General features: G+C 41.2%; 1 protein-coding gene across 5 annotated transcripts in view; it reads right to left on the bottom strand.

Annotated features, from left to right (window-relative positions):
* Positions 1-192: 192 nt before the first annotated feature.
* Positions 193-25063, bottom strand: part of Smim14 (small integral membrane protein 14) — an 81424-nt gene continuing 56553 nt past the window's right edge. For all 5 annotated transcript variants that reach the window (XM_051198403.1, XM_051198406.1, XM_051198401.1 and 2 more), the window contains exons 2-5: positions 12930-13039; positions 9914-9962; positions 5547-5689; positions 193-3430 (exon numbers count right to left, since the gene is read on the bottom strand). In XM_051198403.1, coding sequence (XP_051054360.1) covers positions 3398-3430; positions 5547-5689; positions 9914-9962; positions 12930-13004 — 300 coding nt within the window. In that variant the 5' untranslated portion in view covers positions 13005-13039 and the 3' untranslated portion in view covers positions 193-3397. The remainder of the gene's footprint in view (positions 3431-5546; positions 5690-9913; positions 9963-12929; positions 13040-25063) is intronic.

The raw sequence follows: 25063 nt of genomic DNA, 5'->3' as shown, positions 1-25063 counted from the left end.
GGTAAAAAACCCAGAGATTCATGCATGACAGCTCTACCAACTGAGCTTCATCCCAGGCTTTTATGTGAATATTTTCCTTATCTCTTAGGAGTATATTTTGAGTAGAGAAGTTTTAACTAGAAACCCAGGATGTTAGTACTTTGTTAAGTAGAAGAAGTATCTTTCCCCACAAAAGTCAAACAGAAAACAGTGTTACTAACATTTTCTATTTATTCATTAATAAAAAGTGCATAGTACAAGCCCTTTGCCCCAATCCAAGTACTCAGTAAAAGATTAACAATAAATGCTGGATGGCACGGACTGATTTGTTTGGCATGATTTAAACATTTAGAAACAGCAAGTTACATTTAGTGCATCGTATGACCACTTCTACTTTAACAAATAACCATTGGACATATAAGGTATACTCAGGGTTCTTCACTGAGAAATGTTAAGACTCTTCCTATTTTCTATTGTAACAACAAAATTTAAACCATGTGCTGTTAACTCTCTTCACTTTTCCTTCTTCAAGCTGATGTTTTGTGCTTTAAACTGAGCTGGTCAAATTTGAGCACAAAATCACCGAGAGACAGACTTTCACTTAGAATAACAGGCTTCCACAATTCCTTCAAAAATTTAATGTTGTGATGTTGGTGAGTTTATAAGCACTCTCACAGACACTAATGGAACCATGGGGCAGCGACCCTCAGTGGACTCTCTAGGGATCCTTGCATACTGTAAAACTTACTAACCACGGGATAGTGTTTAGATACATGCTAAAACCTTTTCCTACCAACAATCCCAATTTTAACCTATCATGTGTGGAAGACGGAAAAACAAAACTACTAGATTTTGTGTAAAACAGTATGAAATGACTCTCAAATGGACTCCAGACAGCACAAACAGCCCAGAGTGACAGGGATATAAGCTTCCTTGTTTACTTTCTCTATTTTAAGCGAATTATAGCTACAGATCAAGTAAATGTTTGCAAGCCAAATAACAGTGTAAGAATATGTTCAATTAAAACATGTAGAAGCTTCAAGAAGAGAATAATATGTTACTAGTGAGGTTAACAATAATAATATTCTATGCAGGATACCACCATTTTAGGAATATAGAAAATTTCCAGAGCAAACAAAATGACAAAGATTAAAAAGAAAAACAAAACCCAAGACCAAGTATGTATTTCTCAAGAAACTCAACTGTTAACAGGCATTGATGTGTCTGGAGTGGATTTTTCTTATATTTTTGGTTGTGAGCCTAGGCTTTAATGGTTGAACCATGTCTGCGGCCCTGGAGATTTCTACAGTTATGATCATACATGTAATTAAGCCTTTTCAGGGTTGGGTTGGAAAGTAAAATTTTGAGGCTAAGGTATTTAGATACAGTGAGTACATGTGATCAAAATGAACACCTAGAATAAGAATCCACATTTCCTGGTCTCTAACAGTAGATGTTCTGTATCCACATTTTGTCTTTTTTTTAGGTCAAGGTGAGGCAGACTGAGTCAACACATCAGCTCTCCATCCAATCTCCCTTCAGCAGGTTAGAAAACACCATTGGGGCAGGTGTGCGGCCTTCAAAGTTAAAGGGTAAGGATGGGAAAAGAGTGCTGCAGGGATTTTACTCCATTTGATGCCATTCTAATTTTGTTTACCTTTAAGTCCCTCATCCTGTTTTTCCTTTATGGGGTGTCTTATGGCAAGGTCCTCCTACACAGTTCAACACGACTGAACTTCACAAATAATTTAGTCTGGCGTCAAGACTGCTGCCATATCTGGTTTTTGTGTTAAACTGGCTATCAGCTATGAAGTGATAGCCAGCTATGAGGCCACAGCCAAAAAGAAACCCTTCATTGACCCTGTGGTGTTCATTTGTTCAGGATTTAACTTACCTGGGCTAAGTCACCCTGTTATAAGCACAAGTACCTCCTCAAGGGTGGTTCTATTAGTTCAAGTGTTGAGCACAAAGCCAAGTGAGCTAGGAAGGACACCAGCAGCCAGTGTCACAGCACAGGACAAAGTGATGCCCTTAACCATGCTATGGGCCAGAGAGTAACCACCACATAGAGGAAATAACCAGTGAGTGTCACAGAGCCAGGTCACAGGCCCATCAATGGCGTAATGATAGAGAAGTTTATTTAGTTCACATAAAGTTTCTCAGATCTGTACAGTGGCAGCTAGACTAACCCGGGCAAGAAAATCTCTACATTGATAGCAAAATAGGTTCTGGTCCCAACAAATGAAGCTACTTCCTAGACAAACATTCCAGGCCATCCATGCATGTTTAAATACCACTTGTATTCACTGCTTTTTGAACTGAGAACAATGCAAGCTCATGCTACTTCCCACTCCAATACATCCCCAACCCATCATGAAACAGAATCGAGATGAGAGGTGAGAAATATTCTTGTTTGCCATTTTCCTCTTTTGCCTGGGAATAAACCAAGGTCTCATATTAAAGACTCCTTTTTCTTCTTAAGTCAGAAGGGCAACAAAAGACTCATTTTTTTAACCAAATAAGGTATGAACATAAGTAAGTAGGTAGGTATTAAAATGTCAACCCCACACACTGATGTAAGATGACTTCATTTTAACAGATAAGTGTTGGAATGGAGGAGGCGCTTGCTGAGAGGCATTCCCTAAAACACAATATACCCATGTTAGCCAGGATAGACAGAGTGTACCTGGCAACTCTTCCTTTCATGAGCCATGTAAGGCCAGCGTACAGTGGCTTCCAACAACAGGTAACGGACTTTAAAGCAACCACTATATTAATCAATCATGTTTATTTAAGTATGTATTCTTAACATCAGAAATTCCTAATGGGAATTTTTTTAAAAAATCAGTAAAGAACCAGTTCACTTTTCCTATTCTAGCCACATGAGCCAGCTGCACCCCAGATCTCAGCTGCAGGCTCTGAGGGAAATAGTCTAAAAATGTCACTGTCCCAAGAACTACAGAAAACTGCCACCCATGAATAAACTGCCAAGTAAAGTAAATACACTATGGCTCTGTCATTCACACTAGATAACCCCAAATAAATACCTTATGAAAAAAATTAAAATCTATTAAACCCACTTAAAATATTTAAATGCAGAAATCTCAATTTTCCTTCAATTGGGCCAGAAACCACCACAGACATTATGACCACGGTTCCAGGGACAACGAGTGGAATGTTTTAAGCTTAGGCCAACCATTGGACTTTCCAATAGAATCATTTACTCAGGGATACTGTAAAGAAGAACTGTGGCAACACAGGAAGCAAAAGTCAGTTTGCAAGTGAAATTTCTAGAAGCTCATGAAAACAATACCATCCCAAATTGCAGATGGAAAAGGGAAAAGTTAAGAGTACTCTGGTCATCTTCAGTCATTTGGTCGTGCACAGCATTTAACAATCTCTGCTTCCCACATCAACGTTAGTCCACAGGAGGGGCGGGCGGGTCCTGTCCCTGGCATTAAAAAAGAATGGGTTAAGTGACTTTTAATACATCTAATAAGTACAAAAGGAGCAGCACACCTGTCCCCCAGCCCCTTCTTACTAAACTCATACTTGCACTCTTCGTGTGAATATAAGGTAAATACAGTGTTAGTCTGTGTTGGCCCCATTCCTGCATGTGGTATGAGAAAGAAAGGGAGGCTGCAATAGTGATATGATTATCCCAGCCACCTTGAGATAATGTCAATCCTTTCACTAATGTGACTGGCTAAGTGCAGTATGCCCACAACTAGAGACTTCTATTTCTCACTGTGGAATATTTACCAGAATGTAGCTCGGGTGCTTGTGGCAACCATCTTACCACTATGTGGAAAGCCCACCTTACAATGAAGCCTGTGGTAAGAGGAAAGAAACTAACCATGCTTTCACAAATGCATTCATACATATAGATATTCAGAATAGGTCTCTTGTATACACGTAGGGATACATGTATTTGTGTATGCATGTACTTAGACTATGATTCACATGTCTCAGAGGTTGACTTCATGCACACTGGGAAGCACTCTACCTGTTAGCTATCTCCTCAGCCCGGAAACTGGATTTACAATAACACTGTTAATTTTTTTTTTTTTTTTTTTCGAGACAGGGTTTCTCTGTGGCTTTGGAGATGTCCTGAAACTAGCTCAGTAGACCAGGATGGCCACAAACTCAGAGATCCACCTGCCTCTGCCTCCCAAGTGTCGGGATTAAAGGCGTACACCACCAAGGCCCAGCTCTTTTTTTTTTTTTTTTTTTTTGAGGCAGGAGGGATTTGTTAGGTAGCCTATGTGCTGGGGTTACAGTGTTCTGCTTTGAATTGTTAAATATTCTCAACACTGAGCCTAACTGAATTTTTGAAGTGTTAACCAATAATTCCATCTTTCTGTTGGTTTTTGCTACTTGCAATAGAAAGCATCTGAATTAGAAGATAAAAGCTATGCCAACTATATGGACTAAGGTAGGAGGATCCTGAGTTTGAGGCCAGCTTGAGCTACAAAATGAGATCAGGGCTATCTGGGCCATACAGTGAGACTTTATCTCAAAAACAGAAAGAGAGAGGGAGAGTAAAGAATGGAGATTTTGGGACTGTTGGGAAGGCTTTATTTACTTACCCTGGCATGCTCTGTAAGGATGAGTAGCATTTCTACTGCAGTTTATTTTTTTCTGTCCTTGCTTAGGATACAGAAACTATTGTTCCTAGGACCAGTAAGATCCAGGGGGTGTGTCACCTGTGATGGCTTCTAAGTTAGGTTAAGTTGGATTTCTTTATCTTTAAACATTGTAGTAATTGCTCCCTGACTCAAAAATAATAAAGGTGTACATGCAATGTAGGAAAAACGGCTAAGAAAGAAATATTTCACATATGTAAGATTTTTATGCACATTCCCCATTCCAACAAAAGTCTGAAGTACATTAAAGCTTTCTTTTATTCCTTCCTCCCTTCCTAAGACTGACAGCTTCATACCATGTAGGCTAGGCTGACCTTGAACTCAGAGATCCAACTCTAGCTGCCTCCCAGGTGTCGGGATTAAAGAGTACACCTACAAGTCTGTGTGCCAAGTCTGTTGTTCTACTAAAAGCTCCATGGTGCAGCTCAGTTCTCACTGAATATTTGCTTTCCTTTAATAAGTTATAACATTAACAACAAAAGGCCTCAAAAAAAGGAGCTGTGTGACACCACACCCTGTTTATGAGGTACTAAGGAGCCAATGCAGAGCCTCCTGAATGCTAGGCAAGCAGTCTACCAACCAAACCACATTCCCATCCTGAAAACTTTTTTTTCTAGATGCTGTGTCATTTTGTAGATACCCATCTGCTCCCGGAAATAGGATCTCAGTAGGCAGAACTCACTAGGCAGGCCTTGAATTTGTGGTAATCCTCCTGACCCACCCTCCCAAATGCAGAGGCTACAGATGAGCCACACCTAGCTCTGCTTGTTAGCTTTGTTTTGTATGTTTATCTTAAGAAAAGACAACTGGGGACTGAAAATTTTATTATGACTACACTGAAAGAATTTAGTGCAAGGATTAAGTCTTCCTTTGGATAAACAAACACCCCCACACTATCCAGAAAGGATAAGTCATTCTTACACTGTGAGGAGTGGAGGGTTTCCCAGGGAGGCTGGAGCCTCTCAGATTAGGAGGCCTGAGTAAGAACAGGAGCACTGCAATCACCATCCAGGCCATCAGGATCACAGTAATGCTGACACCGCTGTCACCAGAGGGTCCTGGCACTGAGGACAAAGAAGAGAAGCATCTGTAGCAAAACTGACCCTGAGTGTGATATTGTAAGATGAAGGTAAAACAGATTCTATGTTTAAAAATCACATTGAGAAAAGCACTAATAATTTAGGGTACAGCTGTAAACTAGTATGTTTCAAATTCCCTTTCCCTCAAGTGAGAAAATCTATAAGGTATAACTTACATTAGTCACAAACCAAAGTACAATAAAGACTTCTAATAGTTCTTTACAACTGTATTTACTTTTTATCATGTGGATGAGCATGTGTACACAGGTGCCGGTAGAGGCCAAATGGGTTGGGTCCCCAGAGCTGGAGCAGATTGTGAGCCACCTAACATGGGTGCTGGAAACAGAACTCTGGTTAGCTGCAAGAGTATGCAGTGTGTGCCCTTCACCTGCCCAGCCAACACTCCATGGGCTACACACATTCAACAGTTTTGTATTGAATGCAGAAGGTTCATGGACTCAGAAAACCACAAATCTAAAGAAGCAAGATGAAGAATACCTATGGAGCTAGGTGTGGTGGTGCACACTTCTGATCCCAGTACTCCAGAGGCAGAAGTGATTTCTATGAGTTCAAGGCCAGCCTGGTGTATAGAGCAAATTCCAGGACAACAGAGGACTACAGAGAAATCCCGTCTCAAAAACAATTATTTTTTATTTGTATGTGCAGCACACAAAGGGTTCTGCCTTTCCTCCATGTGGGTCATGGGGATTGAATTCAGAACACAAGCCTTTACTTATATCAGCTGAGCCATCATACTTGAACTTTGTTGAGTCCTAATTTTCTTACACAGGGTCTATCCATCATCCGTTATCATCAGGTCTCCAGAGTAGCCTGAGTTGCCTCACATTCCTGATTTTCCTTTCCCTAACTCCCAGACAAGTGTGTATCATCACACCAGTAACACGAACCTCTCTGCTGACCAGCCCAGTAGTAACCACTGCCTATCGATCTGACTCTGAGCACACTGGCTTGACCTTTGCTGGTGTGACTTGGCCCTACTTATCTTCACTTCCTCCAACATTATCTTCCCTAGTTACTCTATATTTTTGAGCCAATGTTTTCCTGGTCTGGCAGTACATAAGTAAGGCCTGTGATCCACATTACAAATTCTGAGGCCCTAGGGCTGGAGAGATGGCTCAGCCGTTAAAGGCTAGGCTCACAACCAAAAACAAATTCTGAGGCCCTGTGTCAGACCATCTGATTCAGGAGCAACATATGGGTATGGTCAAATTTTTTTTTAAAACCTTCCCAAATCAGTATGATGTAATAATAATTCAATACTACCCTGGCAGGGAACTATGCAAACTCAGTCTTTCCAAAGCATCCCATATCCTCCACCCCGTCTGGCATGTGTTCACATTTACTACCTCCCTCTCCCCTAAAACAATGCCATCTCTTAGCCTCTCCCCTAAAACAATCCCACACCTTTAGTCCCAGCACTCTGAAGGCACAGACAGGTGGATCTCTGTGAGTTCCAGACCAGCCTGGTCTACAAGAGTTAGTTCCAGGACAGCCTCCAAAACCACAGAGAAACCCTGTGTCGAAAAACCAAAAAAAGAACAAAAAAAAAAAAAAAAAAAAAAAAAAAAAAAACCAAAACCCATCCCTTCTGCTACTGTTCTGCTGCCTTCTCCAAAGTATCATGGCATTTCTTAATTGAAGAAATGGCTTCCCAGTTTTCCTAATTAGTTGATAATTGTTGCTGCTATCTTCCCACACTGGGAATTAAACTCAGGGCCTTGGACGTACTGAGCAATTGCTCAGCTCCGGTTGTTGCCTAGGTCATTAACTTTTTAAGAGTTGAGATCATCTTGTAGCTACTTGACTATTAACTTTCAGCTATTTGATCCTAGTGCCTTGGTTTCTTTAATTGTGAAAGGTAAACATTTCCATCACCTCATAAGGGAGCAGTGAAATGGGTAGGCCACAAAAAACAGAATGATCTGCTACACAGTATATATTGGACAAACATCCACTATCAGCAATCGGACCAATCACAGTTTAGTAAAATGTAGATTCTGGTAGACATAATCCTGTAGTAGGATAAGACAATGAAGCATCAAAATCAAATACAAATGGTGGCAGAACAAAGAAACACAGCCCTTAGTGACAAACTACATTGGTAGTAGAGGGAGGAAGAACAAGGGATGGGCAGGAGTAGGCAGCAATGCTTGAAAATCTGAATAGATGCGATTTTCTTGACCTTCAAGGCTTGATAGATTTTCTCCTTTTTTTTTTTTTTTTTTTTTATTTATTTTCTTTCTTTTCTGAGTGCTGGTTAGACAAGTTAGGCAAACCCTCTAGCACTGAACTATATCCCCAGACTAACATTTCTTTGTGGGGAGGTAAGAAGATAATTTGTGGGAGTCAGCTATCAGTTTCCAAGCTTATTTACTCTAAAGACAATTGTACAGCTGGCCTCAGGACCATGGGTGCACATAAGGACTGCTGGAAGCGAGTCTGTTGTATAAGTCTTTGTGTCATCCTGGCTGTCCTGGAACTCTGTACATCAGGCTGGCCTTGAGCCCTTGTAGATCCACCTGGCTCTGCCTCCTAAGTGCTTGGATTAAAGGTGGAGAGTGATTGATTGAGGAATAATATACTTGATTCAGTCTATCTCTGACCTACACACAGAGAGAGAGAGAGAGAGAGAGAGAGAGAGACAGAGAGGGAGAGTTAGACAGAGATTAGCACCTGATGCTAAATATAAACAACTAACCTATTAATAAATGTAATTTGGAGCTAGAAATGTAGGTCAGAAGCAGAATACCTGCCCCAGCACTGTCAAGACCCAAGGTTAGAAAACTACTATCACACAAAAAATGAAGACAACATAATCTGGCAGTCAAAGCTTTCAAATGTGTGCAGGAGACTTCAGAATGGCCAAAGTATGCCTTTTGAATTTAAAAAAAAAAATTATATTGAGCTTGAATCAGGTTAGAAATACCAAATAAATTGAAGAAAAACTCCCTCTTGGTGGTAGTAGAGCGGCATACATCTTTTATCCTTGCACTCAGGGGGAAGAGGCAGGTGGATCTCTGTGAGTTCGAGGCCAGCCTGGTCTACACAGTAAGTTCTATGGTGACCAAGGCTACACAGAGAAATCCTGTTTTGGAATAAAAAAAGAAAGAAACAAGAGAGACTCCCATAAACTAGTTTTCTTGCCTAATGATGAAATATAAATTCTTTAGTGAAGATGGAGATGTACAGTAGAACCTGAAAATGTCTCACAAATTCTTTCCCATGCATTTACCTCCCATACATCCCCACCCTTGGAAGCCAGCAACTCCTTGGTCCTATTAGTCTCTCACAAACATGTTTTTAGCTGAAGAAGCTACAAAGGGAGAGTTATGTTGTTTTTTTTTTCACACAGGGTCTTGCCATGTACCACAGGATAGCCTAGAATTCACCATTCTCTTGCCTTGGCCTCCCATGTGAGATTTTAAGCATGTACTACCGTCCACACAGAAGAGCTGTAAGAAGGTGATGACTCTTTCTTGAGGAGCCTGAATCCACACTTGAAGCAGCAAAAATGCTTTTGAGTGTGTTAAGCAAATATATAACCACTCACCATAAAATAAACTAAGTCAGTCAAGATGGTAATTGTAGCACATTGGGAGCTGGAGGCCATGCAATCAGATGTTCTAGGCCAGTCTGGGGTATGTGAAACTATTTTTTTCCCCCTTTAAAGATTTATGTATTAATTATATATACAGTGTTCTGCCTGCAAATACATTCCTGCATGCCTGAAGAGGGCACCAAATCTCCAGATCTTGTTGAGCCACTATGTGGTTGCTGGGAATTGAACTCAGCACCTCTGGAATAGCAGCCACAGCTCTTAACCTCCGAGCCATCTTTTCCCGGGAAACTGTTTTTAAAAAATAAAAACAATATGCTGGGTGATGGTGGGGCATGCTTTTAATCCCAACACTCAGGAGACAGAGGCAGGAGGCCTCTGTAAGTTCAAGGCCAGCCTGGTTTACAGTCCATGGCAGCCAGGGCTGTTACACAGAGAAACCCTGTGCGGGAGTGGGGAGAGGAGGGAGGAAAGGAGAGAGGGAGGAAGGAGGGAGAAAGGAGGGAGAGAGAAAGAGGGAGGGAAAGAGAGAGAGAGAGGGAATTCAAAGGGGAACACTGTCTGCTGCCTCTTCCAGGCCGTGTACCTTCCTTGTGCCTGGCCCCACCCTCCCACTTCACTCTGGTACTTACACTCCCGGAGGCATTCTGTGTCTGTGCAGTAGGACTGGGACTGCCGAAGCTGCAATGAGAGGAAAGGACAGCTGCTGAGCCACCAACATGAGTTTGGGGCATGGGGAGCGGTAGAACTCAGCATTGCAGCTAGCTCAGCATGCTTGCAGCCCTGCATGTAATTCCTAGCATGACACAACAAATAAGCAAATCAGTTTTTAAAAAGTTTAAACACAGCCGGGTGTTGGTGGTACACGCCTTTAGTCCTAGAACTCAGGAGGCAGAGGCAGAGGCAGGTAGATATCTGTGATCTGTGAGTTCAAGGCCAGCCTGGTCTACAGAGCGAGTTCTAGGACAGGCACCAAAGCAATACAGAGAAATCTCGAAAAAAAAAAAAAAAAAAAAAAAGTTAAAACATTATGCCTGAGGTCCAAAAGAGATCAGCACTGGGCAGCAGGATCTGGAGTTACAGGTTTTAAGCTACCACATGGGTGCTGGGAATTGAACCCTGGTCTGGTCTTCTGGAAGAGCTTGTAGTTCACTTAACCTGCTGAGCCATCTCTCCAGGCCCTTTAATTTTTTTGAGACAGGGTTTCATGTAGTCCAGACTAGCCCCACTACATAGCAGATGATCATAAGCTCCTGATCTTCCCTGCCTCTACCTCCCAAAGGCTAGGATTTCAAAAACATGTTACCATGTCCAACTATGAAATTTGTTTTGGAACCATGAGATTATGTATTTAAAATATTTTAAAAACCATCAGTCACAACTGCACAAGTCACATTATGAATGTTCAATTTAGGCTAAGATCTTTCAGGTAGGTTGTTGGGAAATGAAAATCTCACTAGAGACAACTGAATGGTAGACAGTGAAGAACATGACACCTACAGTGTAACAAGTCTTTTTCTGTCCCATCAGTCAACTCCCAAATAATCACATGGAAACTTACTAATTAGGAAAGCTTGGCCAATAACTTAGGCTTGTGCCTAACTAGCTCTTATAACTTAAATTAACCCACTGATATTAATATACATTCTATCATGTGGCATTACCTCTCTTCAAACCTTGTACATCCTATTTCCTCTCTGTGTCTCCTGCCATCTCCTGTCCACCTATATTCCTCTTTTTTTTTTAAATTATTTTTATTTTAAAGATTTATTTTTATTATGTATACAGAGACTGCAGGCCAGAAGAGGGCACCAGCACTCATTGCAGATGGTTGTGAGCCACCATGTGGTTGCTGGGAATTGAACTCAAGACCTCTGGAAGAGCAGTCACTGCTCTTAACCCCTAAGCCATCTCTCCAACCCCCCTAGATTCCTCTTATTCCTTTCTTTCTCCCTGGAAATCTCACCTATACCTCCTGCCTAGCAATTTGTTGTTCAGTTTTTTGTTTTTGTTGTTGTTGTTTTTTCGAGACAGGGTTTCTCTGTAGCTTTGGAGCCTGTTCTGGAACTCACTTTGTAGACCAGGCTGGTCTTGAACTCACAGAGATCCTCCTGCCTCTGCCTCCCAAGTGTTGGGACTAAAGGCATGCATCACCACCGCCCGGGTATTGTTCAGATTTTTTATTACATTAATCACAGCAATACACCTTCATACAGTGTACAAATATCCCACAACAGCCAAGTACAACTGTTTGTAGAGCAGCAATCTGCAGAACAACTCCTAAGCTGGCTAAGCATGGGGTCCACAGAATGCCTTAAAGTCAAGTGAGGGAACTTCGTGGTGTTTCAAGACTTTGGCCAAGTTACTGACTCCTCTAAACTTCAGCTTGTTCATTGACTAAAATGGGGACATGAATACCACCTATTTATTAATCAGGGTACCATTAGGGAACAGCATGGATGACGCATGTGAAGAGCAGTAACGATCCAATAAGCACTATTATTACTGTACTACACAAACTGCAGTCTCATGAGTAGAACTGGAATTAAGAAGCCATTCTTTAAGTTACTCTCTAAGACAATCAGTCTTGCTGAGCCCAAATGGAAGCAAAAGATCTGAAGCAAAATGCTCTGAATCCAAAAGGGATCATCCAAACACGCTAAAATTACTACAAGGGAAAACACAAGACACTTAAGCCACAAAACAGACTCACCAAACTTTTCCATGTGTATGTTTTTGTTTAAATTTTGTTTTTTCTAATATGTAATATACACATTTACTAAAAATTTAAAAGTACAGTGTAAATCTCCCATTCTCTCAATATACTATATGTTCTTTAAAACATCAGGCAGCTGAAAAATTATTTTTATTTCTACAACTTATTAGATGTAGAATCTGTTTCTAGGAGACTTGCTGTCTAATCTATGTTGGAGAAGGACTGAACTGTGTATATAAGGAAGGACATACGGTTTCACATAACTAGAAAACAATAATCTGTTCCAACATGAATACAACAGGCTCAACATAATTGTGGTTAACTAACCAGGATGTCAAATATCCTTAGATAAATAAGCAAACCTATAAGAAGTAAAGAAAATAATCAGTTTTTGTCTCTAATAAAACAAGTGCTGGAAGTATTTTATCATTATGTCTTAATTCACCAGGGAGTTGCCATTATCAAACTTTTTTAGTGACTATCTGGATAAAATTCTCTATTAGCCTTTCTGCTCGTTGGTTTGGTTTTTTGGTCTACTACATAGAAATGAGGGTCCTCTGGGAAGGAGGATCTTCAACTGAGACTATGTCTCTATCACATCAGCCTGTGATGGGTGTGAGTAACTTGTGGGACATCTTCTTGACCACTGATTGTTAGGGGAAGGCCCAGCCCACTGTGGGTGGAGCCATTCCTGGATTGTTAAAAAAGCAGGCTAAGCAAAGCAAGTCATGGGGCACACGTGATTAAGCAATGTTCCTCCGTGGACTCTCCTTCAGTTCCTGCCTTGAGCTCCTTCCTTGACGTTCCTTCATGAGGGAAGGTTGTTATGATCTACCGCTGTAATAAAAATGTAATGGAGACAAACACTAATCTCATAGCCCAGGACGCACACAGATCAGTTCTAAACAGGATGACTGCTCAGCTCATCTCACCAGATTGATCAGTCTTCTCATCGCATGTTCATGAGAGCAAACACATTCACAGGGATCAAATCCACCTTCAGCCATGGTTACCCAGCTTGATCTTACTCAACTATTTAAATCTAGGAAGAAAGAAAAAAATAGTTAAGAGTACTGATGAGTTTCTCTTCAAATATGAAAAAATCATATACTGCATGGATGCATAATCTTCACTTCAGCTATGTGTAGTCCATGTTTACTAATGGTATATACCTTATGAAACTATTCCTACTATACAATAATTACAATTTTACCATATGAATTATGAACATCTACAAGCTACTGGCTCCTTCTGCCACCAGCCCAACTTTCTATAAAGTATCTTTGGGTGCTCTAACTGGACCTGCCTCTGATGTTATGGCCTATTTTATTTACTGAAATAAAATTTTAAATTTTAAAACAATCTTTATGCTATCAAGAAAGTAGATTGCCTGAGTATGGTAGCACATGCCTATAATCCCAGAATTTAGGAGCCTGAAATATACAAGTCTGAAGCTAACCTGAGCAACATAATTAGAAAAGGGGGATGGGAGTACAGAGAGATGGCCAGGGAGTTAGAAGCACACTGGGCAGCTCAGAACTTTCTGAAATTCCAGTTCCAGGGGAGATCTAACACCCTCTTCTGGCCTCTATATGCTACTGCATGCATGTGGCATATAGAAAAGCATGCAAATATACAAGTATACATATGTAAAAAAATTTAAAAATAAAAAGTAATAATCTGAAAGAAAAATGAGGTATCTTAAATATCAATGTTTATGGAATTTAAAATAATGGCAACAGGGATAGGAGAAATGGCTTAGCATTTAAGAGCACTTGCTGCTCTTGCAGGGATCAGGGTTTGATTCTCAGCACCCACATAGTTTGGCCTACAACTATCTAGAACCCCAGTTCCAGGGGAGCTAATGCCATCTGCTGACCAGGCATATGTGTGGTACACATGTATACATATACATATATATATATGTATATATATATATATGCGCAAAACATTCATATACATGAAGAAACCTAATAATTTTTTTTTATTAAATAAAGACAATAGCTAGAGACTCATTGTTACATTCTGAAAAACAAAAGAAATGAGATTCTGGGATGAAATACTAGCAAAGAGATTTATCCTTCTGACTAAAACAAGTTTGAGACACTCGATAAAATGCATAAAACGGGGGCTAGAGAGATGACCCTGTAGTCAAGAGCATAAACTGTACTTGCAGAAGGAATTAGATTCCAAGCACCCACACTGGGCAGCTCAAATAGCCTGTCACTCAAGTTCCAGAAGGTTCTGCTGTCTCTGGTTTCCATGGGATCATGCACTCAAGTACACACATCCACACACAGAACAAGTGTACTCACTGAGGGCACACATGTACACACACACACACACACACACACACACACTCTCTCTCTCTCTCTTTCTCTCAAAATAAATCTCCTTAAAATGAATACAGTGGGTTTCAAGCTACTTTTTTTTAAACATCCCTGAGCAATGGGAAAAATCAGGTGTGTATTGAGACTGACCCATTTTGCTGTCTAGAAGAGTCTTAGTTCAAAATCCATGCAGGAAGGAAGGATGACTTCAAATGAAACTGTGAACAGGGGGAGGAGGGACAAAAGGAGTCAGGCCACAGAGGTCTTTTAGGACAAACTGAGGATCAGGTCTTTACCCAAACAGCAATGGGAAGCCCACAAAAGTAGATTTGCCCTAGTTTGGGGGTGGGGGAGAAACACCTCACCTGTACTATTGAAAACTGGAAGGAGGGAAACCAGAACACATAAATTTTTTAGCCAAGTCTAGTGATACAGGCCTGTAATCCCAGCTACTTGGTATGCAAAGCTGGAGGAACAGAACTTCAAAGGCTGCCTTGAACAGGATACAGAAAAACTTTCAAGGTCAGCCTAGGCAACTTAGCAAGACCCAGTGTCAAAAATCAAACATCAAAAAGAAAAGGAGTTGGGATAGATCAATGATAGAGCATTGCCCAGCATACAAGAGGGTTTCAATGTAATCCCAGTACAGGAAGAAGGGATGAGGGGAGGAGCAGGGACAGGAGAGACCATGTAGACATAGTGCTCTTTAAATAGGTCAATGCTAACAATGTATACTGTAGAAATAAATAGGGTCTGATCACAGCATATGAAATGGGATGATGATAAATTACTCCATAAATGGTGTTAGGAGAGTTGGTTTCCTATCTCCAACCCTTACAGCTCAAGTGATTTAAAGTTCAAAAAAAAAAAAAAAAATCACACCTGTCCACATGTGTAACTACATTAATAACTGAGAAACATGTAGAAAGACAGAAAACAAAGAAGCTATTAAAAAAAGAGGAGGAGTCAGGGGAAGGAAGGAAGGAAGGCAGGCAACTATCAACAACTTAACCAGAATGAAAACAGAGCCCTTAGAACCAGGTGGTGGTGACATATACCATTAGTCCCAGCATTTGGGAGGTAGAGGTGAATATGTGAGTTCAAGGCCAGCCTGGTTTACAGAGCAAGTTCCAGGACACAGAGAAACCCTGTCTCAACCCCCACCCATCCCCCAATACACACACAAAAAAGAAAATAGCAACCTAACAGAAAAATGAGCAAAGAACATGTCATAAGTCAATAGGCAAACACAAAACAGAAAAAAAAAATGTTATAAAAAAGGACATCAATAGTAGCCAGATGGTGGTGGCACATACCTTTAGTCTCAGCACTTGGGAGGCTGAGACAGGTGGATCTCTGTGAGTTCTAGACCACTCCTGGTCTACAGAGTGAGTTCTGGGACAGGCTCCAAAGCCACGGAGGAACCCTATCTCAAAAACAAAACAAAAAAAAACCTAGTGGTGCTGGAGAGATGGCTCCGTGGTTAAGAGCACTGGCTGCTCTTCCAGAGGACCCAGATTCAATTCCCAGCACCCAATTCCCAGCAGCCATGTAGCAGCTCACACCTGTCTGTAACTCCAATTCCAGTTTTGATACCTTCACACAGACATACATGGAGGCAAAACACCAATAAACATTAAAAAAAAAAAATTTAAAAACCTAGTAAAATTACTTAGTTGTTTTGTAATTATATATCCAAGTGTGTCATTTGGAGAATGAACCAGGACCTCACCCTGTATAAAACTATATATTCCTAGGCTCAAAACATGAAAAACTTCCCTTAATAGTCACTTAAATGTTCTAAAAGCACAAAATGGTAGTCCAAAAATGTGTCTATCAGTATGGTTCTGAGTAAATGAATAACTAACAGTACAACTATAAGAGATAACATATAGCTTTTAGAAATAATTGCATCTCAGTGTGGGGATTTGAGGGCTCTCAGTTTTTTTGGGGGGGTTAAGAGTAGGTACTGCTCTTACAGAGGACCCCAGTTCAATTCTCAGTACCCACATTGGGTGGTACATAACTGGAACTCTAGCTCCAAGGGAACAGACACCCACTTATGAACTATGTGAGCCCTTATACTCATGTACACACATCCACAGAGACATACATTAATTTAAAATAACAGATAAATCTTTTAAAATATATCAGGGGAGAGGGCTATGCATGTGTGGATGTCAGAGGGGAATTTGTTAGAGGTGGTTCTCTCCTTCCTTCCTGGGGTTCTAGAGATGGAACTCTGGACATTAGCCTTTACCTCACTGAACCATCTCACTGGCTGGTCTGAAGACATGTCTAAGCTATCCTGAAACCAAGCTGTGGACGTCTATGCAAGCTGTTTCTCATCAAGTACCTTTCCATCTAAACCCTGTTTGTAGAAACCAAGCAGAAGAAGTGGAGGTGCCTGCAGGCAGCCCTCCACAATCTACGAGCACTATGTATAAACTCTGGCTCATTTACATTGTCTGGAGCCACATCCAGAAAAGATGGGGGGAGTCAGCCTTATCCTTAACGAACTGTGTGCAACAGAAATAGAAAACTCAAAGTAAATATAATCTACCTGTATAGATAGATTAAATTTGTCCTTCCCATTGTGCTGGTATGGACTTAAGCTATGCCCTGTAATAATATTAGTCTTTCCTTCCTCCTGGCTGAATCTTCTTCAGCTAATGAAGTGTTGGCTAATATTTTTTGTTTGTTCCAGACAGGGCCAGGCTGGTTGGTCTGTTACTTGACATACAGGTCATGATTGTCAACTCCAGCCTTTCTGCCTTCACCTCCTAAGTCCTGGGATCATAGGTGTACATCACATCTAGCTGCACTAGAAATGAAATTCAAATAACAAAATGCAATTCCAGCTCCCAAGAGGCAGAGCCAGACAATCTCTGTGAGTTTGAGGCCAGCCTGGCACTAGCAGAGGAAAAGACAGACTTGTTTGTATCCTGGACAATCCATCACAAGTGTAAACAAGCTCTCAAGTCAGCCTTTAAATTTAATAGCAAAATTCAATTTGGCCTGCCTCTCCTCCCAAAGAATTCATCTCAGTTATCACCACTCTCAATACCTCCCTTATGGCTTCAAGCAACAGCACTCACTGAAAAATATTTACGAAATTTTTAGTTTTTTAAAGATTTATGTATGAGTGCTCTATCAACTTTATGCCAGAAGAGGGCATCAGATCCCACTAAAGATGGTGTGGGGCATCATGTGTTTGCTGTGAATTGAACTCAGGACCTCTGTAAGTACAGCCATAACTACTGAGCCATCTCTCTAGCCCTATGGAATTCTTGAAGTTTACACCTTTATGTGCCAGGAATATATAAACAGACTGAGGTCTTAATTTATGCTCACCATGATTAGCTTCTATAGATTAGAAGGAATATTTCTTTTTTTTAATAACACATTTTAAAAAGAGTTATTTATGTCTCACGTATAATGTTCTGCCTGCATGTATCCCTGCAGGCAAGAAGAGGGCACCGGAATTCATTATAGGTGGTTGTAAGTCACCACCATGTGGTTGGGAATTGAACTCAGGACCTCTGGAAAAACAGGCAGCACTGTTAACCCCTGAGCCATCTCTCCAGCCCAAGAAGAAACATTTCTAAGCCAGGACACTCCTTAATAGTACAGTACTTCTACAGAGCTTTCTACCAGTAAACAAGCTGTTTTCAGTTCTATTCCATTTCACTTTATAGTTCCCATCTTAAAATAACTTTTTTTTGCCAAGTGTGGTGGTGCATGCCTTTAATTCTAGCACTCAGGAGGCAGAGGCAGGAGGATCTCTGTGAGTTCAAGGCCAGCCTGGTCTACAGAGTGAATTCCAGACAGCCAGGGTTGGTACACAGAGAAACCCTGTCAGAAACAAACAAAAATACTTTTTCTCTTTTAGTAAAAAGGACAATGCTGGTTAGAAAACAAGACTGTCAACATGCAACCAAAGCTGAACAATGCAACAGTTTTCACTTCACATTTGCTTCAGAGACATTAAGAAGCTACACTATGCTGGGCAGGACTAAAGACACCACTGAGTCAGATGCTGGGCTTCAGCCTTAAGGAGGCCTTTGATGGGAGTCCTTTAATACTCTGCTTTCTGACTTTTCCTGTTGCTAAAGCTGCTTGCCTCTACCAGACATCCCTGACAGTAGGCAACAATGCCAACAAAGGAATGGGACTAATCCTTGGGCACACAACCAGCTTCACCACTTGTTTCCCAAAAATGTGCAAACAAGGAGTTGAGGCAGCTCCACTGATAGTGGGGCTTGCACAGCTGGCAGGGTTTGATCTCCAGAATCCCGCAATAGGGAGGGTGTGGTGTCACATGGCTGTAAATGCTGTTACTTTGCATCACTATAAAAAACTCCAGGTCATCTTGATATGAGATGCAAATGGTCACAAAAGAAATCAGCCAGGTAGTGGTGGTGCACGCCTTTGTCTTTAATTCCAGCACTCAGGAAGCAGAGGCCGCCAGATCTCTTTGAGTTCAAGGCCAGCCTGATCTACCGCAGTTCCTGGACACGCTCCAAAGCTTCATAGAAAAACCTAAGTCATAAAGGTACACTCTAGGGAGATGGTTCAGTGGCTAAGAACACTTACCATCTGGCAGAGGGTGAAGATTAGTTCCCAGCACCCACAACTGAAAATACAGCCTAACTCTCTACTGACCCCAGGAAGCTAGAAGCTTAAAAATACTAAATACTTTAAATTCCAGACCCTGCCCTCAGCCAGACACTCCCTACCCTTACCTGACTTTGTAAACTGCTTATGAAACCCCTGCTCCAGTGACCTAACCTAACTGCCATTTGTCACCCCACCTAGGAGCCCACACAAATGCAGACCTCCAGGGCTATAGAAAACTGATTGGTCTATAAAGCGCGGGCTTGGATGGTTTAAATTGATTGTGGGCTCTGGATGCTATGAAATGATTGGTTTATGATGTGCGGGCTTTGTTGTAACCCTATAAAAGCTGTCTCAATTCTGTACTCAGGGTCCTCAGACCTCTACCCTTGCGCATGACTGTGGACCCCAGTGCACTTGGAATATAAAAGGGTACCCAAAGACATATGATGCATATAAGTCCCAAAGGGCACACACACACACACCAATAAATTATTTAAAAAGTTAAAAAGCACACACTAAAAAATTTCAAAACAATTTAGGGAATCAGAAGAAATTTCACATGGGAATAAAGGGCATAAATAAAAATGGCCCTGAGCTGACAATTCAGTACTGGCTACTTCAAAGTCCCTACTCTCAATTTTAAGCATTTAATTTATAATGTCATAATGAAATTAGTATTTGTGACAGCAATCTGACAAACAGTTTATGTAATATAAAGGAAAAATTAGGTACACACAGCAAGTTCTCAAGCCCACCTACTCGTAGACAAAGGCAATGCAGCAAAATGATGCTGGCTGGCTGTCAAGAAGCCAAAGCAATCCCCACTGCTGCAGAGCTAGCTGGTCAGCCTCTCTCAACTAAGACTTCTCCTTGTAACATTTGACAAGAGTGAATAGACAGAATTTTGCTGTTTGGCCGGGCAGTGGTGGTGCACGGCTTTAGTCACAGCACTGGGGAGACAGAGGAAGGCAGATCTCTGTGAGTTCGAGACCAGCCTGGTCTACAAGATCTAGTTCCAGGACAGCCTCCAAAGCCACAGAAAAACAAACAAATAAAAAGAATCATGCTGTTTCTATATCTAGTGAGGAAATTTTATAGTGTTGTCAATTAATTTACAACCTACCACTAGAAACAAAAACTCAGGCCTAGAATGTGGGTTCAATTTGCCTAACTTCATAGAATGGGTTTCAGGTCAGCCAGGGCTACCTCTAAAATAACTTTTAGAGGAGCAGAGCTTGTGGCACAAGGCATAGCCCCAGCTACTTGAAAAGCTGAAGCAGGAAGATTCCAGGTTGAGGGCTTGTCTGGTCAAAGCCAGCCTGGTCAATTGGTGTGGGGGGGTAATGCACTCAGCTCCAAGCACCCTCAAATGACTGCAACTTGTATTTTCCTTAATGTTTTAGACTTTACCCTAATTCACTTTCTTTAATAAATGTTTGTTCCCCGCTCCACCTGGGGCAAATATTGAGCTGACAGCAAAGGCTACATAGAGAAACCCTGTCTCAAAAAACCAAGAGAGAAACATTGAGACTTTCAGTTTCCTCTTAAGAAAGTTAGAAATTTCTCTGTTCAATGTGAAATTCTTGTGGTTGAGGCCTTAAAAAGTATGCAGGATTTTCACACACCCAGAATTTAAACAGGAAGAGAGGGGCATTACTGAAATAATCATAGTGGTCATCATTCCAGTGAACAGATAATGATTCTCCCTTATTTTCCCACATATTTTACATTTGAATCAAATTCTATTTTGACATATGTGTATGTTCATATACATGTTCATATTTACACATACATATAAATGAAAGATATTACTGAAAAACCAAATGTTGGGTGACTGGAGATAGTTCCTTGGTTAAGAGTACTTGCTGCTCTTCTAAAGGACCCATGTTTGGTTCCCAGCACCCTGTAGCTTTCTAACTCCAGCTACAGGGGATTTGATGCCCATTTCTGACCTACATTCATCTCTGTCTCTGTCTCTCTCTCTCACACACACACACATACACACACAAATAAAAGTAAAATAAATCTTCTTTTTTTAATGCTGGGCTGATGAGATGGCTAGAAAGGTAATGGTGCCCGCTACCATGCCTGGTGCCTTGAGTTCAATTCACAAGAACCACATGGTAGAAGGAGAGAACTGACTCCTGCAAGGTGTCCCCTGACCTCTATGACATGTACCAGAGTGTGCACACATGCATGCATACACACAATGTTTAATTTTAATTTTAAAACAATAAGCACTATATTGTAAGCCACCCTGCCACAATAATATATGAAGGACACTTGTCTATGGAGAGATAAACACAAATAGTCTTAAACCTTAGGGATTTTGGGGGGTTTTGTCTCTTTTTTTCTTTTTGGTTTCTGTGTAGCCCTGTCTGTCCTAGAAATTAGTCTTTAGGCCATGCTGCTTTGAACTCACATAGATCCACTAGCCTCTGCCTCTTGAGTGCTGGGCTCAAAGGGGTGCACCACCACACCCAGACTGTCTTGTTATTTTAAAAGCATTCTATAGTTGGTTACCTATGGCTATGTGCCAAGGGGAGAGAAACAATGATACTTCTCACTATACAGTTTAATTTCCTCTGACATAAGGGAGAGAACAACATGAAGCTAATCTGAATTATTTGACATAAGGACCACTTGAGCTCAGGAGTTCTATGCTAGTCTAGACAGAGTAAAATCCTGTCTCTTAAACCTTGTGTCTTCAGAACTTATATGTGTATGCTCTAAAGGTTTCTAAGTTATTCACTTTTTAAAGACTTACTTGTGTATGTATGTGTGTGTACGTGTGTGCAAAGGCCATAAGAGGGTACTGGGTGTCCTCTTCTGGTATTCTTTGCTTAATCCATTTGAGAATCGCTCCCTGAATCTGGGTTGCATTTTCTCTGCTAGGCTGGATGACAAGTGACAGCAATAATTTGACTCTGACCTCTTCAGAGTTGGGATTACAGACATACCATATTCCAACCTTGTCACAAGAGTGCTGGGGTTTGAAATCCTGTCTCCATGACTGTGCAACAAGAACTCTTAACTGCTGAGTCATCTCTCCAGGTTCCCTATTTTTATTATGTGGATTGAGCCCAGGCACTTGTATTATGTACTACTGAGCTATAGCACCTCTAGAAGGGAACTTTCTCTTACCAGAGTCCTTATCTCTAGGGACAACTATATCACAATCTATCTACCTTTCTTTCTTTTAGGGGTGGGGAGGAGGAGGCTTTTTGAGACAGGGTTTCTGTGCATCCCTGGCAGTCTGGAACACACTCTGTAGACCAGGCTGGCCTTACAAAGATCTGCCTGCCTCTGCCTCTGCAAGTGCTGAGATTAAAGGGGTGCACCACCACCACCTGGCTTGTTTTGTTACTTTTGATAAGGTCTCACTTTGTAGCTCAGGCTGGATTGGAACTCATTATGTGTAACCTCATACTTGTGGCTGTCATGTCTCAGATCCCATGTGCTGGGATTATGGGTGTGAATCACTCAGTAATTAAGAGCTTACTGCTCTTTAAGAAGACCTGAATTTGGCTTCCAGCACCCACAACTCACAGCCACATGTAACTTCAGTTTCAGGGGATCTAATGCCCTCTTCTGATTTCTGAATGAGCACATATATACACACACAAATAAATAACAAATCTTAACAAGTGGGAATATGGCTCTCTGTTGTAGATTATTATTTTAACTGGGCAAAGATGGGTTACATTTGTTTATGTTGCAGAATATTACTTTAACTGTGTAAAGGTGTGCTATTTTTGTTTATGCTGCATGTGTTTAGCATTGCAAAGATGTGTTTAAGTATGTAAAGATGTGTTGCATTTGTTTCACCATCTCTGCCTAGGGCACTTGATTGGTCTAATAAAGAGCTAAATGGCCAAAACCTAGGCAGGAAAAAGGATGGGTGGGGCTGTTAGGCAGAGAGAATAAATAGGAGGGAAATCTGGAGCAAAGAGTAAGAAAAAGGAAGGAGAGGAAAAGGAGGAGAGAACAAGGGACACACAGGTTCAAAAGGCAGGCAGAGAGAGAAGTGTGAAACTAAGATGTACAAGAGCCAGGTTGGTGGCTCAAACTTTAATCCCAGCACTCAGGAGGAAGAGGCAGGTGGATCTCTTGAGTTTGAGGCCAGCCTGGTGTATAAAGTGAATTCCAGGACAGGTAGGGCTATTTCACTGAGAAACCCTGTCCTGAAAAACAAAAAAACAAGATATATACAAAAGTAATAAGCCCCGAGGCAAAGGGTAGATAAAGGTAAACAGGTTAATTAAATGTGTAAAAAGCTAGCCAGAAACATGCTTAAACTAGGCTGATCATTCCAGTGTCATGATTTGGGAGCTCTTGGTGGCCTAAAAAAAAAAAAAAAGCCTGATACAGCTTTCAAAGTGTCAAAGTGTTTTATGAGCCATGGCCTTTCTTTTCTTTTTTTCAAATTTTGAGCTATGATAGCACAGCTAACATGAATGTAATTTCCTTCTTTACGATGTCATAGACAGAAAACCTACTCATGGCACAGAGCTTACTGACATCAGCATTTTTTTCTTTCCTTATAAAATTGAGAATTTCTAGCTTTACAGCTTCTTCTTGGCATTTCCAATTGTCAGGATCACTCTCTTGCATTCAGGCCTGATAGTAAAGCTAAATACAGTTTTCTTGACATAAGCACTAATAATCAGTGAGTTGTGATAAGTAGATGGTGAATACTGACTAACAAGCAAGTAGCATATACTGTACGGATACACTGAAACAAAGGGATAATTCATCTCTTGTGTAGGAGGGGAAAGGAAGGTGTGAGGTTGAACTGCTCTATTCAGAATGATGGGAAACACTGGCTCAGTGGTAGAACAATGGCACAGAATGATGTATATAGTACCTGACTACCAGACTGTTTAGTTCTAGACTTTACTACCTAATATGCTCACACTCAGCCCCATCTTGTTTTGGGGCAGAATCTCTAGTTTATGCCACACTCTTGGCATTTCCAATTGTCAGGATCACTCTCTTGCATTCAGGCCTGATAGTAAAGCTAAATACAGTTTTCTTGACATAAGCACTAATAATCAGTGAGTTGTGATAAGTAGATGGTGATAAGTAGATCAGAGGTTCTCCTGTCACTTGCCTCCCATTCTGCTTTAGTAGTGTTGAGATTACAGATGTGTACCGCTCATCCAATATTGTTTTCAAAGGTTCTGGGGTTCAAACTTGGGTCATCAAGCCAGCTAGAAGCACACGGTGCTGCCTATAATCCAAGCACTTGAGAAGCAGAAGCAAACAGCTCTCTGTGCTCAAGCAAGTTCTAGGCCAGTCAATTACTACATGAGAACCTCGTCTCCTAAAAAAAGGGGGTGGGGGACCAGGCTGGGGATGCAGACAAGTGGGAAAGAGTGCTTGCTCGGCAAGCGATCACAAGGCCTAGTTTTGGTCTTCAGCACTGGACAACACTGAGAAGGCTGGGATGGAGATGTGTTCTTGCAGAGGACCCGACCCTCTGTTCTCAGCACGGAGGTCTGGCAGCTCATTAACTGCCTGCAAATCCAGCTCCAGCGATCTGATGCTTCTGGCATGTACACACCTACACATAACTACAATTGAGGAACGTAATCTTCATGGACCTCTGGCTTTCACAGGCATCCACATACAGGCAAAAGAAGTGCATGGTCATCTCTGGATACATAGCCAGTTTGAGGACAGCTTGAGCTACTGCTATCTCAAGAAAACTGGTTCAGGTATGAAAGCAATTTCATCACATTCAAATGTCTTTGTAATATACAAACCTTGGAGAGGAAGTCATAGTATGAATGCCAGAAGAGGCCTCAGTCTCTGTTAGACATAGGACCAATTATGCAAATTACAGCCCTTTCAAGCTTACAAAGACAACTTCAGAATGCTACAGAAATTAGACAGCTAGCCCTGGGCTTCCTGTTACTTAATGGCACACTTCTGAACAGCAGCAGCATCTCTGCTGGGAAACAGGCAAGGAAAAGGCACACAGACTCATGCTGAGGCTTGCCCACTATTGTTGAAAACTGCTAAAGCTGTACCAAAACCATTTCAATCATCCAGAAAATAAACCCATCATATACCTAAAATATCAATTATTTTTTGCCTAGGAGTTAGAACTC

Source organism: Phodopus roborovskii, unplaced genomic scaffold (assembly GCF_943737965.1).
Source record: "Phodopus roborovskii unplaced genomic scaffold, PHOROB, whole genome shotgun sequence".
NCBI classification, from domain to species: Eukaryota; Metazoa; Chordata; class Mammalia; order Rodentia; family Cricetidae; genus Phodopus; species Phodopus roborovskii.
Note: the sequence above shows the minus strand (reverse complement) of the source record. Positions and strands in the feature narration are given on the sequence as shown.